General features: G+C 45.6%; 1 protein-coding gene across 4 annotated transcripts in view; it reads right to left on the bottom strand.

The window, feature by feature from the left end:
- Window positions 1-21012, bottom strand: part of asic2 (acid-sensing (proton-gated) ion channel 2) — a 337257-nt gene that overhangs the window by 31834 nt on the left and 284411 nt on the right. For all 4 annotated transcript variants that reach the window (XM_031571281.2, XM_042708081.1, XM_031571271.2 and 1 more), the window contains exon 3: window positions 8659-8809. In XM_031571281.2, the coding sequence (XP_031427141.1) occupies window positions 8659-8809 (151 nt within the window). The remainder of the gene's footprint in view (window positions 1-8658; window positions 8810-21012) is intronic.

Raw genomic sequence — 21012 nt, 5'->3', positions numbered from 1 at the left:
TGTTTATGAGTGTGTGGGTGTGCGTACGTGCGTGGGTGTGTGTGCGTGTGTGTGGCTGCCCCTGTCGTCCCCCTGCTGCCCTCCCCACAGCAGGAGGATATTTACCATCAACGGCATCACCCCCCACCCCCAACCTCTGCCAGCCAGCCCCACACCCTGCACCCCTGAGCCTTGGAGCTCAAGGGCCCCCTGTGTCTGATATTTCAGCTCCAGCCCCAACACCCTCCATCGGCCTGATGCACTGCCCTGCCACCTCCCAAAAACACTGCCACTTCACATATCAGTCAGTGGCCATGTGCTGAGGCCATGCTCCGGCGCGCACACAGGCGCACGCACACGCAAGCAGACACACACAGACACACACGCACACACACACACACGCACACACGCACACGCACACACACACACACGCACACGCACACGCACACACACACACACACACACACACACACACTCAAACACACACACACACACACACACAGACATATACTGACATGGCATACATTGCCTCATACATCTCATATAGCATTCGCTTTGTTTAGTTTGGACTCTGGATTTTACTAGCTGACTTGAGTCCATGGATCTAAGAGCCCTACTACGGTTGACATACTTTAAACATATAAGAGATGTATTTGAGGTTCAAACCATTCAGTGATTTATAGACTAGTAGCAGCACTAGTCACTTCTGTTACTAACTGGAAGCCAGTGATTTTAGAACTGGAGTAGTATGCTCTAGTCTCTAGCACCCCAAGAGACAAGTGGAAGCCTTGAAACCTTAAAACATCACACCCAATGTTCAGCAGCACTCACCAACAGAGCGCCCCCCCTTTGGACCGGAGCCATCACAAACCGAAAGTGAAATAAAGTCACGCAAGTCTGACTGATCTGTCCTTGGTGGGCCACCATGACCTCCGGTCCCTTCTGTTTAGAGCTGCTGAAACTTTAAGGTCCAACTATCCCACGGCTCAAAGCGGCTTTGATGATGCTCGTTGACACAGATGAGAATCCCAGACGGGAGCGGATGGAACACGTGTTTGTGGTGTGCACGCTTAAAAAAAAAAAAAAAAAAGGAAAAACAAATCCATGCTTGTTGAAAGGGATCTGTCAAACCAGAGCCCAAAACACCACTCGTTACCGCTTGGCAAGGGTTCGTGTTGCAACTCCTGTCCACTTTGATTTAAGGCTTCCACGCTTTGATTTCACGGTTTGGGATTCTCTCTCTGGCATTGCTCACACAAGGGGAGGAAGATGAAGAGCAAGAAGAAGAAGAAGAGGATGATGATGATGACAAAGAAGAAGAAGAAGAAGAAGAAGAAGAAGAAGGAGAACAAGAACTAATGAATAAAGAAATAATCCAAGCAAAAGAGTCGAAAGATTAAAAGGACTTCACTGATGGACCCGCATCACAAGGAGAATAGAGAGAAGCTTAAAAAGAGCCAAATCACCCTCTTTCTTTTGATGCCTCACCACCATGTGGGAGGTTAGTGTGGATGAAGATTAGAGAGAAAGAGAGAGAGAGAGAGAGAGAGAGAGAGAGAGAGAGAGACATGTAGCAGACTAGAGAGAGAAGGATGCAGGCAGGAGAGAGTGAGAGTGAGAGAGGGAGAGATCGGAAGAAGAAGTCTTGAAGCACAGTTTTAGCAGTTTCCAGTCCCTGCACAGACACCTAATAACCCGTGGTGCTGTTCAAGAGGGGGGAATCAACAACCTGATGGGGCCTGAGAAGCTGAAGAAAAGACTACGAAAAGAAGAGGCTGAAGGATGAGGAAGGGAGGAAAGATAGAGAAAATGATAGAAGCCAAAAGAGAAAAGAAGGGCTTGTCAGGGACTAAAGAGATTCAAAAAGAAGAGGACTACTTAGGAAAAGTGAGAAAAAGAATGTGGAGAGGAAGAAAGGAAAACGAGTTTGTGACAGAGAGATAGAGAAAGTGAGTGGACAGCCAGAGAAAAAGCTAAAGGGAGAATAGTGAGATGGAAGACACACAGATAAGAGGATGAAGGGATGATGAAGGTGTTGATGTGAAGATTGGGGAACGGACATAAGAGTAGAGAGGGACACAAAGGGAGAGGAAGGAAGAGAGGCAATGAGGGTACAAGCTGGTCCGGCCAAAAATGAGAGGGAAAATAATAAAAAAGACATATGACATGTGTGTGTGTGTGTGTGTGTGTGTGTGTGTGTGTGTGTGTGTGTGTGTGTGTTTGTGCGTGTGTGCGTGTGTGTGTGTGTGTGTGTGTTTTGTGTGTGTGTGTGTGTGTGTGTGTGTGTTTGTTCGTGCGTGCGTGTGTGTGTGTTTTGTGTGTGTGTGTGTGTGTGTGTGTGTGTATGTCTGAGGAAGCACAGCTGTGAGACAGGACTACAGGACTACTGTGCCAACACTCGGCCGCCAACCTGACATCATACTGCTGCAGCCAAGCCAACTCACTGACAAATTACTCTCTAGTTTTTGGTCTGTGTGTGTGTGTGTGTGTGTGTGTGTGTGTGTGTGTGTGTGTGTGTGTGTGTGTGTGTGTGTGTGAGTGTGTGTGTGTGTGTGTCTTTGAAATAAAAACAGACAGACAGAAAGGCAGAGAGGTAAAGGTAAAGATGGGAAAGAGAGAGTGACATAGATTTTGTGTTGTGTTGTGTTGATGCTTATGACTGCACAAGGTTTTGTATCCCATTGTCTACTTTTAATTTAAGACTTTTCAATCTGAGTCCGTTTGTGTAACTTTCAACAGTGTGCAATTTTAGTCCCCTTAAAGGCAGACTAATTAATACATATTTTGTTTATCATGACAAGGGGGATACAGAGGCTTATTCAGCTTTGCATGCTCATAGTAAATAGTATCTTATTATAGTAAATAGTAATGTCATCTCATGTCTTTTCCTGGAATGCATATTTCAGGACATGGATGACAGACTGCTGTGCCTTCTCTAACCTAGACAGTGTTTGGAAATGACACAGCATACTCATGCACCCAACACTGCAGGTATATATAGACTGAGAGAGGGGGCGGGGAGATGTGGGGAGGAAGTGAGTAGGAGAGAGATAAGGATGGAGGAAGGGAGAAAGAGAGAGAGAGAGAGAGAAAAAAGAGAGAGAGAGAGAGAGAGTTAGAGCCATTCCTGTGGGTCTGCTCAATCCATAATTTTCCATTCAGATTTCACACTCCCGCCTGGGGGAAAGCAGCTGGGAGAAGATGTGTGTTCATTCAAGTCTAATTCACACACCCGTTCCCCCCCATCCTCCTTCTCCCCAAAAACATACAATCCAGGAGGAGCGAGGCAATGCGGGCGCAGCCTGATACAGATAGGAGCAAGGGGGTTGAAATCGGGCTGGACAGACAGATTTGGGGGTTGAGAAGGTGAGTGCAGACAGTGAAACAAGTGGACGACTCACAGGGACTCACATCTGTGACGAGGCCTGAGGCTTGGTGATCTAGAGGAATCCATAATGCAGGAAGTACAGCTGGCTCTGTGTGCGTCCGAGTCAAACAGTTGGCAGCCCCCGAGATGTGCCGATTGTGAAAATCAATGCAGCTTCGAGATCTCAAGCAAATGGGGAGGTGTCAGATAAAGCCCTCAGACGCGGGAGGCCAATCAATTGGCCGAGTCCGGTGGCGGGGGCAGGCACGGGGGAGCGGGAGACGAGGAGAAACAACTTGCGGTCCGGAGGAAGTCGATTTGACCTCTGAAAAACTGCTGCTTCACTCAGGTGACCGGGGCCTTGTTGTCTTAAATGAATAATGACGTTTAGTGGCAGGCTGAAACTTTAAACTGCCTGTCTGTGAACCACAGAGAGAGAATGGACCATGAGGACACATCAATAAGTCATCCGTTGGGGGACAAAACTGCAAACAAATCCTGCCAAAATCAATCGTGCAAAAGCTTACACGCTTGTCTCCCTCTGCCGTTCCTCTGTCCTTCTTGCTTCCTCTGTCTCGCTGGCTACTTTCTCTCTATCTCTCTCTCTCTCTCTCTCTCTCTTTCCCTCTCCCTCCCTCTCTCTCTCTTTCCTTTTCTCTCTCTCTTTCCCAGCGCCTCTGCCAAAAGTCTTGACACCTGTTTCTTTTTCAGTCCATTGCTCGAGTAATGAACAGCCCCGCTCGCACACTGACACCCTCACACACAGGATTCCAACTGACGAGAGACACTCCGGTGGAGGTCTGCACTAATCTGTCTGGGGAGTGGAAAACCACAGGCCCCACAACCCCCCAAGCTGGAGGATGTCAGACAGGAAGAGAAGGAGGCCAAGGCGGAGGTGGCTGTGGCGGAGGAGATGCTGGCACTTGTGTCGTTTTATCCCGGTGACAGGGCCAGGGAGCACATTCACAGACAGGTGTGTTTGACTGCACAGTCCGACATACGCGTGGGACAGCATGCTAAAAACGCTGAGCTGTCAGTCTGTCCGTGCTAATGAAGCTCTGCTAAGCAACATGGGGGCAGGTTCTCCCTCTCTCTCTCTCTCTCTGAAGCTCCCCACTGACATGTGACCAGGCCCCAGTGCACAATATCAGCCACAGACAACTCAGCCTGCCCGAACACAGACAACTCTTAACCAGAACCAGACATCCAGAGATGCTATGACATGTTACTAACAACAGGATGCTATCCCATGGTGCTAACAACAGACAACTTTATAGATGTAGTGACATGTTGCTAATAACACACAACTTAGTCAGGGCCGGCGATTGCTATAGGCGAACTAGGCGACTGCCTAGGGCGACAAATGGGTTGGGGGCGCCCCTTCAGCCACACGTTTACTTGTCAACCTGATTTTTAGATTGAATTGATGGTTATTGTCGATCATTTGTCGCGGTTGCGTTAAGTTACGTTAGTTACGTGAGGGCTCCTACCACACTGCCAGGGTGAGCCGTGAGCGTGTCAGCTACGTGACATTCGCAAAAATGAAGCGGTCAATACCATCTGGAGCACAGGGACGAAAATGAAGAAAGGAAGAAGAGGAAAAGAAAGCCAAGTATAGAGGTAAGTATTCTCATCTCAGCCATTAAGGTGTCAAACGAAATACATGTAGTATTGTGCATCACCTAATATTGGACGTTTTATTGCTGTCACTTAGGCTAGCTATAGCTAGCTAGCCACTGTTACTTTGCTAATTTGCTACGTAGGCTATTACTAGCAAACGTAACTTCACTGATAACCTACATGGATGTAAATGTCAAAAGACCAATATCTGGATAATGTATGCTAGTTATGAAAAGTACAGTTGCTGTCTACATTAATTATAAATGGCATAAGTTCTGTTTAGTGAATTCACAACTAGCAGGTGCACACACAGTAACCATTTTGGGGATAGTGGTGGTGTTCACCGTTCTGTACAGTTCCTCCCCAGGAATATACAAAACATTTTGTTTATTTTTGTTTTAAATTGGCCAGATGCACTCAGGCAATTTTTGCAGAGGCCGCTGTAGAAAGGACGCCTGATTCGCCTCCCTCTGAACTTTGTAAGTAGCCTACACAACTAGTACTACTGTTGCTGTTTTTGTTATTGTTATTATTATTAGCAATTATTACTTTAATAATCACATCACATTAATACTACTAATTGTAATCAGTAGCCTAGTATTATTTAGCCTTATGGCAGTAATTGTAATATATCTACTACAAGTTACATGGTCAGATAAAATTTATTTGTACAATGCAACTATGTGGTAGGATGATAGAAATGACCAAATGCAACTGTGTAACGAACAGCATGGATGAACTCACCAAGAACACACAGCCTGCATCAGGTGAGTCTATTTAATAGTATTTATTCAAGCCACATCCATACTTTAAAGTACAATAGAAACATGTTAGCATGTATTAAATACAATAGCTTGTTTTCTTAAAGAAGTTCAACCACATTCATGATCATTTCACTTATTATATTAAACACTGCTTGTCTGGCTATACAATATGCTTGAATACAGGTGAAGGTGAAGGGACATCCAGGACCACATCAAGCACTCTGGGCACCAGTGAAACTACACTGCCGCCTGCAGACACCTCACCCTCCACAATTCCTGCTATCCAGGGAGAACCTATAGATCCTGCTGACTGGCCAGCCCTCTGTGATCCGGTAAGGACAGAGTTAGTTTGCAGAGGACCATACCAGACCAGTCCAGACTTTACATTTCCAAAAAGAGATGATGGGAGAAGCTGCCACCACAACAACTTCTACAGGAAATTAGTAAATGGGGAGAAAATCAAGAGAAGCTGGCTTGTATATTCAAGGAAAAACAATACTCTGTATTGCTTCTGTTGCAAGCTCTTTTCACAGAAAAATGACCACCTCATTAGGAGTGGCCTAAATGACTGGAAGAATTGTAGTGAGGTATTTGAGATATTTTGTAGTGGTACGTACAGTATCCATAAAAGCACTCAATCTCGCCTAGGGCAACCAAAGGGCTAGAGCCGGCCCTGCTTACAGTATATACTATGTGGTTTTTACCTCCTCTGTATGCTGTGGTAATACGACACAAAGTTCTGTGCCCAAGACTGTGGAAACTTTATGTTGTCAATCCTTCAACAGCGAGCTCTATTAGCTGGGCACAAACAATTCTCAGTGTGTAACTGCAGGGAAATAAGAAATGAACTGAGTAGCAAAGGCAAATGACGTAGCGTTAGCAGGCTAACGTCTGGCTATTACTCAAAGGTAATGTGTGTTGCTCTTTAAAGGGTGCACCTGTAATAGTGTTGCTGCTAATGGGAGACAACCTCATATGCTACTCGAGACATTCTCTCTGTGTGCCCGAAGAGGACGGAGCAGGAGAGTGGCGACAGAGTGAAGCGTAAGCACTTTCACACAGGGTAGCAGTAATGAAACACCCAGTTGCCGGAGAGTTTAAATCTAGCCTGAAACGCTTGATTTAGAGCTCGTCGGTTCCAATGCCGTTGGCGAAGGTTTCCAGGGAACTGTAACCGTGAGCACATACTCTCAGCTTCTGTGCCGCTTTGTCAAAATGTGTCAAATTGCACCCGTGCACTTGTGCCAGGTCTTTTTCATCACCGTGACACTCACAGTAAATTGCATATGCATGTGGGGAACCAACGCCTTCTGAATTGTCAATGCTTCGCCATGTGCAAAAATCTCTCTCTCTCTCTGATTCACCCCGTTTCCTTTCTCGCTGTTGTTCTCTCTCTCTCTCTCTCTCTCTCTCTCTCTCTCTCCTTTTTCATGCACTCTCAACTCATGGATTTTTCAGAACAGCATCAATTCATGCACACACACAGATACATCCCCGAACACCTGCACTCCACATACAGACGCGGGTACACACACACACACACACACACACACACACACACACACACACACACACACACACATACATTCAAACACCAGGCAGACAGCAGGTGTATCTGAGGTCAGACACATATATTCCACCAACCAGGGAATTAAAGAGCGACACACACAGAGAGAGAGACATGGTTTACAGGCTGACCTCTTCATTATCGACACACTCCACTCTAGATGGCCAGCTTCAAAAATAACTAATACTAACAGGAACCCGAGGCCCGGGAAAGTAAGAGGAGAAGAAATGGGGAAAGGTTATTCCTGAGCACTGAAGTCGTCTCGGAAACAACATGCAGGCAGCTCTGCAAGCCACCAGAGAGACTTGTATTCTAATTCAGAGAGAGAGAGAGAGAGAGAAAGACAGAAAGAGAGAGAGAGAGAGAGAGAGGAGGGTGGGAGGGGGCCCCGACACATCTGGTTAAGGAGTTTTAATTAAGAACGATGGGAATGCCATTTTTCACGGCAACGTCAACCGTGTGGTGCCAGACTAGCAGCGACAGACGCATTGGCGAGGAGACTGCTGTGCCCCGCACCCGTGAAGGGGAGGGGAAACGAAAATGGCTGCCCACGGTTGGATACTCCCTCAGGCTGTCTTAACAAGGAAAACACTGATAAAAGCGGCCATAAACGATAATAAAATCGGACTTTTTTGCAGTTTGGAAGAGGAGGGTTTGGGGAGCTCTGCTGTGCAGAGGCTACTGTCAGGTAGAGTGAGAGGGCTGTCATGGGCTGGGCTGCTCGTTCTCTGCCGGCCAGAGATAAAGCTGGTAGTGAAATTTATGACCGGTTTTATAAATGATGACAACCGTTTTACGTGATGGTGAACTGCACTGGTTTGTGCAATGGCAACGTGTCACACGGAGCATTGGTTTTTACTGAGTATGTGCGTGTTTTCCAGCAGAAATATATAGGAGGATCTGCCTGGGCGATAAAAGTGTGTTTTAGTCGTCCCTCCATGCCTCTTTTCTTATCTGATACATGACTCGTCTGTGCTTCCATTTTACATTTCACCAAAACAAAAATAATTACATTCAACATTCCCAGTGTAGTAATATCTTTTAAATATACATCTCATATTTTATAATATTGTGTATTCGGTCACACTTTATTTGGATGGTCCCCTATAGACAATCTACAGATGCTAAGATTATAAACAAACTCCCTGTTATGGTTAGGGCTTGGGTTAGTGTTAGGGCTTGGGTTAGTGTTTGGTTAGTGTTAGGGCTTGGGTTTGGGTTGGGTTGGGTTAAGGCGATGTTCAGTGAACAGTTAGAAAGACTGAGCTTGAATTTCAACAAACCATCTGTAAAGTCTCTCTCTAGGCAGAGTGTCCAAATGCAGTGTGAGCGAGTGTATGCGTCATGCGTGTGTAGTGTACCTGTCTCCCCCCACACGGGCAGGTACTCGTCCTGCTGGATGTCCAGCATGATCTCCAGGCCGTTGCCTGTCCCTCCCTTCATTGTGGTGCGCAGACTCTTCCCCTCCTCCGGACCGTTGAACATGTAGCACTTCCCATAGCGGGTGAACACCTGTGGAGGAAGAAGGAGAGAGAGAGATGGGGTTAACACTGGGCAAGCAGCCCTATGGGGACAGGTCTACTGGGAGAGATGAGGTTAACACTGGGCAAGCAGACCTACTCTGGACAGGTTTACTGACATGTTCACTTTTAAAATAAGGAAGGTGTGGTATGCAAAGATTAAGAGGGATGTGGGAGAGATAGAGAGAGAAACACAGAGCGAGAGAGAGAGGGAGTGACAGTTCAGAAAACTGATATTCGTGGAAATACAAACCAATACCACCAAACCACATAAAGTTTTGCAAGACAATGTTCCCGCAGACAGCTAATCGAGTTTCATCAGAGAGATTCGCTCAGGGAGCACAACACTCACTGTCTCATGTCTCACAACACTCGCTGTCTATCTCATCAGGCCACAGGCAATTCTGCTCTGTACCATTATATCCTCCATTTTGTTTATAATAAATAACACAGCCTTGCCTGCTTGCTCTACCCCACTTTGTAGGTACAGGGATCAATATAAACATGCCAGCTATGATATTCACCAGACTGACTGGCAGTGGTAAAAGCGCAGAACACACATCACGAAACACAGCAGAAAAGGTCTGAATCAAAGGAAGGTCTGAATCAAAGCGTCCTGCCTGCACGTGATGAAACAGAACTCCACACAGGTATGCTCTGTGTTCTCAGATGACTGTTGTCGGCTTTGGGATGGCAAGTTTTTCCTTCTAAGTGTCTAACTTGGGTTTTATTTCCCGCTCTCAGAGTAGACAGTGGCCTCGCTGAAAGAGGCAGAAATAAAGAATGACCACAGTGACAGTTCTGGTCGAACAAGGACAGATTTCCCTTCAGAAAATTCTGCTGCATTGTTGTTTTTTCTCTGACCTGGCTACAGAAAGACAGACGCGCGCGCACGCACACACACACACACACACACACACACACACACACACACACACACACAGACACACACACACACACACACACACACACACACACAGACACAACACACACACACACACACACACACACACCAGTGTGTAAAAGTGAAGCAGCCCGTGGCCTCATCACACCCCCCAATAGCCAATGACACGGGAGACCGAACCACATCAGTGGCTCGATGCCACACAGACACCCCACGCCCACACCACCAGGTCCTGCCCGTGCAATTTAAGCACCAGTGGGGATAGTGGCAATGAGATGACCTCGGACGGAGGCATTGTCTACAGATTTTGCTAAATGGAAGAAATTACACCCGCTGGTCTGTGATTCATTCTCAAGCGCTGGCTTTTACCAGGGTCCCGGGCTGTAGACAATTCCCATCACTGGAGAGTAATGGAGCGTGGGGTGACAATACCCCCCCTCCTCTCCCCTTAGCGTGCCTCTGGGTCGGGTCCACTTCAGAGCGAGTGCACGGGGCTAGATGGATGCCAGCGAGATGCCAACAAAGGAAGCATCTGAAATATGGATGAAGCTAAAAGAAACCGCATTTAAGTTAGAGGAAGGAAGTGAGAGAGACGGAGTGTGTTTGTGTGTGTTTTTTTGTGCGTGTGTGTGTGTGTGCAAGAGTGTTTGTGTCTATATGTGTGTGTGTGTGTGTGTGTGTGTGTGTGTGTGTGTGCAAGTGTGTTTGTGTCTATGTGTGTGTGTGTGTGTGTGTGTGTGTGTGTGTGTGTGTGTGTAACAACTGTGAGCACTATGCCATTTGAACTGTGCTGTGCACCAGATAAGTGAGCAGAGACCCCTGTAAAGGTTGGTGTGGTTCTGCATGAATGCGCACGGGAGCGCCGCTTGAAGTAACAACACTGTAATAATGCAACACCCCGAGAATGCAGTCGATGAAATAACCTACAATTGCCATTATACTTCCTCACCAGGAGTCATTCAAACACCAATAGCAGTAGCCAGCAATTATATTATTTTCCTGAAACTGGTCAATAGTGGTAATAGAGTTATGTTGTTTATCAGCATGTGGAGAAACTGCCCTTCCTCACAAGAGAAACAAGCAGCCAGTCTGAATGGCAGTGGTTATACTTCATAAACGACTGCATTCCATAGACACCACATTGTCCCCTGATATCTTCATTTAAACTTGCAAAAATTTGGCGTGAGATTCAACTCATTTTTCATTTGGAAGACACGGGTTCACAAATCTGCATCCAATCAATCACCATGACGACTGCTTCCATGACAGTGATCCCCCTAATGGTATGCAAGTTAGATAAATGATGAAGACAGAAGTGTGTGTGTGTGTGTGTGTGTGTGTGTGTGTGTGGGGGGGGGGGGGTTGTGGAGGAAGGAAGAGGGGAAGAGAAAAAAAAGCAAAGCTCAGCTTGTTTTGACAGCGTCGGGCGAGGCATGTAAAAATGTACACAAGGGTTGAGAGCGCTCCGATCCGACGGATGAATAATAATTAGGATTCTAAACCTTGCATAATTAGCCCACACACACCAATCCATCTCTGACTTCCTCTTTGGCTCTGGGCCTGTCTGTCTCTCAGGACTGATGGGTGGAGGAGGATCCCTGCACTACCCAAAAACACATGCATTCCTCTCTACAGGCAGAGCACCCCTGCATTCCTCTCTTCAGACAGAACTGCCATAAGCACCCCTGCATTCCTCTCTTCAGACAGAACTGCCATAAGCACCCCTGCATTCCTCTCTTCAGACAGAACTGCCATAAGCACCCCTGCATTCCTCTCTTCAGACAGAACTGCCATAAGCACCCATGCATTCCTCTCTTCAGACAGAACTGCCATAAGCACCCATGCATTCCTCTTTTCGGGCGTTTGGTACGTTCCCCAAAAGCCTCTTTCTTCAGCAACAATGAATGAATGAATGAATGAGTCTGGACATTGGGGACTCTTTCTCTCATGGTCATTGCACCACAGCACTATATGGCACACACACCCCAGAACATCATTTCCCATGTCCTGCATCAGTTCCATTCCTCCAGGAAGGAGGATGCGGTCCATCAGGACCAAAACCTCACGCCACAAAACCAGCTTCTTCCCGGCCGCAGTTGGCCTTATTAATAAGGCCCGGGACCCCCACCTGACCTGACTCTTATCCCACCCCCACACCATAAGTTTGTGTTACATTAACACACATTACATTGCACATTGCTCATCCACATCTACTTTCCACTTTACTTTTTTTATATTCATTGTTTATATATTTGTATCGTATATATTGTGTTTTTTGGTTCTCATGTGTAGTACTTTTCTTATGTGTAGTACTTATTTGTGATTTTATGTTATGTGTAGTACTTATTGTGTTTCTATGTTTTTATGTTTTATGTTTACTGTATGCACCTTCACACCAGAAAAAATACCAAGTAGGTGTAAACCTACTTGGCAATAAATCCCATTCTGATTCTGATTCTGATTCTGATTCTGATTCTGATTCCCACAACCCTACCCTGCTTTCAAATGCATTGCTCATCTTGCCTCATCTCTCTGCCTTTCCCTGGTATGACTTGGTGATCTGGGATCAGTGCCAGCTGTAATGGATAGCACTCCAGTCTGGAAGGGGCTGACTGGAGAACAGAAGGAGGGTGCCTAGCGTGATGGTTGCACCATAAATGCTTCTAGGATGCTGGGCTATTCCTAACATTGTGTCCTCATGCAGCGATAAGGATCTACATGCTGAATCAATAACTGCTGGGGGTGGGGGGCTGGGGGCTGGGGCTGGGGAGACTGTGAGCTGAGATAGGGCATACATGTTTATGGAGGGCATCCTTCTTCATTGGAATGTAGTTAAGGGCTGCAATGACATTACATTATCATCAAGTAAATGAATTGTGTGTGTGTGTGTGTGTGTGTGTGTGTGTGTGTGTGTGTGTGTGTGTGTGTGTGTGTGTGTGTGTGTGTGTGTGTGTGTGTGTGTGTGTGTGTGTGTGTGTGTGTGTGTGTGTGTGTGTGCGTGTGTGCATGTATGTGTTAGTCTGTATATTTGGAGAATAGACACAGACACTGTTATCTTTCTCCTCACTAAGAGTAAAGACTTGGATTGTTTAATAGCTTTTTTATTACTTTATCTTTATTGTTAATTCATTGAACTAATTTAAATTGTGTGTGAGAGAGAGAGAGAGTTCTATATTAGTAACATTATCTCTATCTTTGCATCTCTCTCTCTCTCTCTGTTTCTGTGTGTCTTCATCATACCTTGGCTGTAATACATGCTATTGGAGAAGAGAGGGCGAGAGGTAAAAATAGCAATCCCTGACCTTATGAAAGTTGCTCAAGTTGCTTTCCTCTAATGCTAATAAACCTGACAGACCAGTATCAAACATTACCATAACAGAACTTCTAGTCTACGTTTACACCATGAGAGCTTTTACCATGAGACTTTTAGGAGTGAATAAATTCTTCCTGCCAAATTCATCTCGCCCCTTCATGAAAATACAGACCAATACCATAAAACTGCCAAAGTTTTGCAAGCCAACGTTTCCGCAGACAGCAAGTCGATTTTTATCAGAGAGATTCGCTCAGGGAGCACAACACTTGCTGTCTATCTCGTCAGGCCACAGGCGATTCTGCTCTGTACAGTCAGCAAACCATTATATCCTCCATTTTGTTTATAATAAATAACAGCCTTGCCTGCTTGCTCAACCCCACTTTGGAGGTACAGGGATCAATATAAACATGGCAGCTATGATATTCACCAGACTGACTGGCAGTGATAAGTGGTCTAACGCCCAGAACACACATCACGAAACACCGCAGGAAAGGTCACCAACAAGGATGGTCTGAATCAAACCGTCCTGTCTTCATGTGATGAAACAGAACTCCGCACAGGTATGCTCTGTGTTCTCAGAAGACATCAAGGTTTAAGACGGGAAGTTTTTCCTTCTAATTGTCGAACTTTGGTTTTACTTCCCGCCGTCAGATCAGACCGAGGCCTTGTTATCTCTGAATGCTCTAAGGCCTCTTGGCAGTGCGGAGGGAACAGGGACATATCAGAGAAGGCTGCCAATTAGACTCGAAAACTCATTAGGCAAATCTCAAGAACAGAGACAACAGTCCAGACGGGGAAATCGTCTTGTGTGAGTGGCGTGACCTTGCCTTGGATGTGAGGGGTGAGTAAGCGTCTTATACGCTGAATGTGGCCGATGGCAACGGTATTAGCGTGACCTTTTGCTATTGTGACACGGTTAGTGCCAGAGGCCATTTTGTCTTTGGGGAATGCGACAGGGAGAAGGGAAAGTGGGGTCTCCCGTAATGCCTGACCTCTTCCTGGTGTGGATGTTGCTTTATGAGACACCTGCTGATTTACTCTCATACATTATTTCCAGTTTAAACAAGGCATTCTAATCAAACGCCCGAGAAATGAAAGATTCATTCAGTGTGAGGAGCTGTGCAGATAGATGGCTTCCTTGTTTCCCTCTCATCACTTCCTTCTACATTCTATCTCTTTTTTCCCTCCCTCTCTCTCTCTCTCTCTCTCTCTCTCTCCCTCTTTCTTTCTCTGTTTACTGCGGAAAAGCTTGTCTACAGTCATCTACACAAACTCTTGACACATTTCAGACTGCTGAAATAGGATTCTTCACTGTCACACTTTTTTTTTTACTTTTTGGTTCTTTTTTGTTTTTTGTAGATTGTCATGGGCAAGGAGCGGCTCAGGGAGGCATGTCCATACGGCGATGGCTGTCAACATGGTCACCTCCCAAGGGCAGAGCGACGACACGCGTGGTGAATTATTTTTAGCCACCGCTCTTGTGGATTTATCCCAAATGACAATTCACTCAGAGACCTTCCACAAACAGATCAGGGTAGCATGAAGACCATTTTAAGTGTCATGCTACGCCACGCCACCCCTCTCTCCCTCTTTCGTGTCTTCTTTTCCCTTTCTTTCCCCCCCTCCTCCCTTCTTCCCTCTGTGTCGTTCTCTCCCCCTCATAAATGTTGCATTTTCTTTTGTTTACTTATTCATGGTGTTGGTATTCTGTGCACATCTGCGTTAGCTGTCGTTATCTCTCTCGGCCTCGTGGCATGTGTGCTCCTGTGCCAGCAGAGACAGATAGATTATCTTTCGCTCACACGGACGCTATCTGTTCTTTATTCTGACGCTCGCTCCCCCACTCCTCTCTTTCCCCCCTCTCTCCTGCCTAGCTTCTTTCCTTTCATACTGTTTTTCCCTTCATCCCACCCTCCAGCTTTTCTGTTTATCACAATCCCACGCGTGTGACTGTCCGTCAGGCGTCACTTGGGCTGACACGTCCAGACCCGTCTCTCCTCCCCTGTCCTCCACACTGAGCTCTATCAGTGGGTCAAGATGAACGCATGATAGAGAGAGAAGGGGAGAAAGAGAGGGAGAGAGAAAGAGAAAGAGAAGACAAAGAGGAGAGAAAGGGATGGACGAAAAAGGAAGATGGATGAAGGGATGAACATTGCAGTGAAAGTGAGAGGAGAAAGGGGGTAGGAAGGGGGGATGGCAAATATGAGAACAGAAGAAAAGTGAAAGAGATGACCGTTGAGAAGATGGATGGAGAGGAGAGGAAGAGAGGAGAGGAATGAGGGAGAGAAGCAGAGGATCAGAAGACATACCAACAGAAACCCGAATGAGTGAGGAGGAGAAGGGAGTGTGACCAGGTGAGAGAAACTGATTAGAAGACCTTAAAGCGAGGGGATTGATGAAGAAGCTGTCAGTCCTGGAATGCAGCTTAAAGAGATCGAAAAGAAAACAGAAAAAAAAGAAAAAACACACACACTGCATTTAGGGAGCTGAATGAGACTGCTTAAGCGTGTGTGTGTGTGTGTGTGTGTGTGTGTGTGTGTGTGTGTGTGTGTGTGTGTGTGTGTGTGTGTGTGTGTGTGTGTTTGTGTCTCTGGGCTGAAATGGCCCCTGGCTCAGTCTAGGCACGTAGGCTGAGTCGCAGCCCAGATGACACTGCAAAAGCTGCACGCTGCCAAGAGGCACCCACACAGCCCAGCCCAGCCCAGCCCATCAGCCTCCTCAGACCCCTCTCATCTGGACATACCAGCCACGGAGAGGTGCTTCTCTAGCACACTGTGTCCTTTTCATACACACACACACACACATACACACACACACACACACACACACACACACACACACACGCACAGAAACACACTATCAAAGCAAAGGTTTGCTTCTGGAATGTTCTTTGGAGTCTTGAAAAGGGCAGGAAATAGAACGGACTTGTGATCAATGTAGCACACAAAACTCAACCAACTAGGACTCAGTCACGTATTTCATCCCACTTCACCTGCACGCTTTACAGGGCAATGCTATTCCCAGCACACCCACGGGTCTCACCGGACTGTCACTCAAAGCTTACCAGCACTGCAACTCTAAACACTACTCACGCTCTCCTACAAACACATTCAGTCATACACATAAAGAACACAAAAGCACTCACACACACACACACACACACACACACACACACACACACACACACACACACACACATTTACCCACAAATGCACACTGAATAAACCTCCGCACCAGACAAACTCTCTATTCATTATTGCAATATCATGCTAAAGTGTGAGTTTGCTGCTATTCCCATTATGCAATAAGCAGGTAATAAGACACTTATCGTGCCGGCTCCCATCCGGGAAAGCCATGATGAGCAAATTGAATTTTTAAACACGGGAGGCCGACTCTATGGCCTTATCAGCCCTCAGGAGAAGTGTGTGTGTGTGTGTGTGTGTGTGTGTTTGTGTGTGTGTTTGGGTTAGAGAATGCATGTGAGGGGGGGGGGGGGGCACTGGCATCACATTTGCATAAGCACTTTATTGTGACGCGCTATTATTGTTCCTCCAAATCGATTTCCATTAGGGACACTCAGGCGATATTTTCTACTGGCAAAAAGAAAGAGAGGAGGGACACATGTGCCACCAAGACAAAGGAGAGAGAGAGAGAAACAGAGAGAATTAGAGAACAAGTGAGATAGAGAATAAGAGAAAGACTACATGAGGATGAGGAAGAGACCGAGAGAGAGAAAGATAGAGAAACAGACAGGGAGAGAGAAGAAGAGAATAAAAGAGTAAGCGGGAGAGAGAAATAAAGTTTATGAAAAGCTCCAGACTTGCAAGGTGAGCAATTTTGATCCTTTTCCTCGTAGTGCTACAGTGTAACTGGGTCTGGTGTGTGTGTATGAATAATGTATGAAGACGGGATGGTACAGAGAGGCTTCATAAGGCTGATCCAAACAAACAAACAATCACACAGACCCACAGTCACATGGACAGACACAAACACGTGACTACCAACACACACACACACACACACACACACACACACACACACACACACACACACACACACACACACACACACACATACAAGCACGCTATCAACCAAACAACAATGAAGTGAAGTAAAGCGTAAAACCATAAGCCAATTACAAACCGCTATAAATAAAAATATCTTTTATAGTTTTATTCGTAAACCGACTGAGATGTTTTATTGCTGTTCAGCAGGCATATAGCATAGGTGCAGTAGTATAGCTTATCAGTCTATAGCCAGGGTTAGACCATCAATTTATTTCCAATGATAGTGAAACTCGGGGCGTGTTGTGAAATGAGAGGTGTGATGTGTGTATTTCTGCTGCCATAGGATATATGTCCCTTTGGGAAAAGATAAGTTAACAGGAAACAGTGAAACATAGGTGGGCTGAGAGAGAGAGTGAAGGGATGGGATGGGAGTCATGGGAACAAGAGAAAGAGTAGAAAAGAGTAGGGGCTATAACAAGATGCAGATAGAAAGAGAGAGAGGGCAGTGAGTGAGAGAGACAGTGGATGAATCTGAGCTATGGCTGACAGAAGCCTGGTGATTCAGATAAAGCCCTGAGTGACCAGTGTTCTTGTGCTTTTGTCTGCAATGAGGCAGCATAGATCTGTCTCACAGGCAACACTGTGACCTCCACATCAAAAATTAGCTCATTGATTGACCCCCCCCCCCATCTCCCCATGCATACTCCCCCAGCCCCGAGCACCCAGATCACTCTCCATCTCCCTGTGACTCTGAGAATCAATCTTCCTGTGACGTATCCTCTGAGCTCTAAAGCCCCCCCGAGTGCCCGGCCAAACTGCCAGCTAATAAGTGTCTGCGCCCGAGGAGGGCAGAGCCGGAGGTCTCAGCTCGGAAGTCCAGTGTGGATGAACACGGGGATCCGGCCAATTACCTCCCCCTGCTATTTGTTCTGTCTGTTCTGTCTGGGCTTGTCTCTCTCCCCATGTGACTGGTCCACACACAGCCTCCAGCTTGCTCACACACACAATCCACCAGATCTATCTGTTGTTTTTTTTCACGGCCTATTATCTCCTCTTTTCTTCAGCTCTTTGGCTGAGTTCTTTTTGTTTTGAACCCCGTCCTGATGGGAGTATGAAGTCTGAACTCTAAAGGCTGGATTAAGAATAGAGTCCCAGAGCAGGTGAAATATGAGACTAGACAACAGAAACACTAGTTATTCTCTCTCTCTTGCTTGCTCACTCTCCTCCTCTCTCTTTTTCTTCTATCTCTCTCTCTCTATTACCCCCCCTCTCTCTCTCTCCCCCTTACTCCCTCTTTCTTTCTCTCTCCCACTCTCATACCTGTCAGAGTGCTCAGTCCCCCACCCCCTCAGGTTTGTGTCTCTTCCACATCAGCGCTGAGATCGTGCCGCTGCCACGGCAACTGGTAACCATGACGGTGTGCTCTCACCCATCCATCAAGGGTTGCGTGGTGCCGGCTGGGGCTTGTTATTTTTTAAAGCCCCGTTCTGATAGGGACGGCCTCACCTGCCATCCGACAGCACGCCCCGGCCGGGACTGATGGCCTGTGAGTGGTGGTCAGCAGGAGCCACCGCCGCTGACAGACTAATCGCCGTCAAGAGGATCTGAATTCAGCTCTGACAGCCACTAATGAGAGGTTCCCTGCCAGAAACGCTCTGACACGCAAGGCTGTGACAGTGACCCCTACTTAGCTTGTGTGATTTAACTGGTCTAAATCTAGTGATAACAACAGGAAAGGTACAAGTCACATATAGAGCACTGACAATGCAGAGGCGTTTTCATGAGTTTAGTTTGGTAACACTTTACCACATAACCCAGTGTCCATATAGCATTATAAACACATAAAGTGATGTTAAGTATTTATAATGTCTCATAATGATCGACATAAGTCTATATAATTACTTATACATAGTAATAACTCCCACAGTAATAGAGCTCCCAGCCCTGCAGGACATCTTCCACACATGATGCATCAGAAAAGCTGGCAGGATCCTTAAAGACTGCTACCATCCATCCTTTAGACTTTTTTCCCCTTTGCCTTCTGGTAGGCGTTACCGAAGTATTCGATCTCGCACCCGTAGATTGGAGAGCAGTTTCTTTCTAAGGGCCATCAGGCTTTTAAATGGACAATGATACAGTCTCGCCACTTTATATGTTACAGTTTCATCTACTGATTGCACTACCAGTAATATTGCACTACCTGAAACCAGGCACATTTGATTTGTCTTTGGTTAGTATAGGTATATTAGGTTAGTATAGGTTACTATATGTGTATTATATGTTTAGCAGATTCTATTGTATATTTATTTTGTAGATTTATTATATGTTTATTATATGTGTAATCTATGTTCTATAGTACTTATATGTTATGTTATGTTATTTATGTTATGCTATGGTAGTTTGTTGTACGGTGTCTTGTCCTAAGAATTTCAGTGCCCAGTCTGACTCTGTTTTTCTGTGCATCTGACAAATAAATACTTGAATACTTGAATAATTGTGCTTATTAAGCGTTACAATGTTATAATACAAGCCCTTAGAGCTCAAAGCATCATAATGGATAATAAAGCTTCTTTTACCGCTTGACAATGGCACTGATAACATCTTTGCCTTTTGTCAAATGCTGTTTATTCACCAAATGCACTTTAAGGAGCCGTTTGTGATCCCTAACAAGCTTTCCTAGTAATAGTTTTGTAGGGCTTATGCTACAACATCATAACGCTTTATGAGTGCAGTCATGTATAACTAGGTATATATAATTATGTCAGACACTATGACGTGTTATGAATACTTCATAAACATTAATAAATGTGTTTCTAATGCTTTATGGATGCTGAGTTTCAGTAAAGTGTTACATTTGTATCTTCATTCTCATGAATAAAGACAGTTAATCTAAAGAGAAAAGGTAGTATACATACCAAATCAAATCAAAAGAACCAAAAGGTTTATCAAAACACACAAACCATGTACAGTGTTTTATCTGTCAGACAATAAAGTATTAAGTTGACGTACTATTGGTTTAGCATTCACAAAATGTATTTTATTCTGCCAACTGAGAACAAAAGTTGCTTCTTTCCATCCATCAAGTGGTTCACTCACGGTGAAGGCCATTTGCCTTTGACTGTGAGCATTAAAAATGCCATTCGTAAATGTTGTATTTCTTGACAGTGAACATAAGACTGAAATAAACCAAAATGACAGATAAATGATTACATGTACTGAATCTATGACCTGATGGCATAATTGATTACCCAACAGACGTGAGCATGTCACAGTCTGCCTTTCCCTGGGCTTGTTGCAACTCTGAATGCAGACTAATACTCTTCTCTTTCCATTTCCTCATCCCCCTCTCTCTCTCTTTTCTTTCCATTTCCTCATCTCCCTCTCTCTCTCTTTTCTTTCCATTTCCTCATCCCCCCCTCTCTCTCTCTTTTCTTTCCATTTCCTCATCCCCCTCTCTCTCTCTCCCTCCATGCCACAGTGTGAGAGCTGAGTTCTCCTGTGACTCTGAGTGAAAGACAGGAAGCCAGCAAGAGGACTGTTTCTGCTCACGGCAGGGCTCCACATTAACGGTTTCTCGGCTGCCCTCGGCAACCAAATTGAGACAAGTGCCAACCATTTCATTACCGCTGTTTACCCCATGTGGCAACCACCCTTTCACTGATTTTTTAGGATATTCATGAATAAAATGGAATAAAAAAACAAGACCCACAAACGTAGCCTGTACCACCATTTGAGTCATGCTACTGATCCCAACTTCTCAAAACTGTTGCGTGCTGCTCAACAGAAACATGTATGTCACATGTGACTAATTTATAGCCTGACAGGCGGTAGCTATTTTAGGCTGTAATATACATCATACATCAAAGTTCTTCTTTGATGTTACAAACTGTTATGGGAGCAATCCAACTGAGCCTTTTGTTACAACAAGTGGTTAAGGTGAAATCAATTCAAACCTGAGTTTCTTTCACATA

The sequence above is a fragment of the Clupea harengus genome, chromosome 1 (assembly GCF_900700415.2).
Source record: "Clupea harengus chromosome 1, Ch_v2.0.2, whole genome shotgun sequence".
NCBI lineage: Eukaryota > Metazoa > Chordata > Actinopteri > Clupeiformes > Clupeidae > Clupea > Clupea harengus.
The sequence above is the reverse complement of the archived record's forward strand: the minus strand, read 5'-3'. Positions and strand labels throughout refer to the sequence as shown.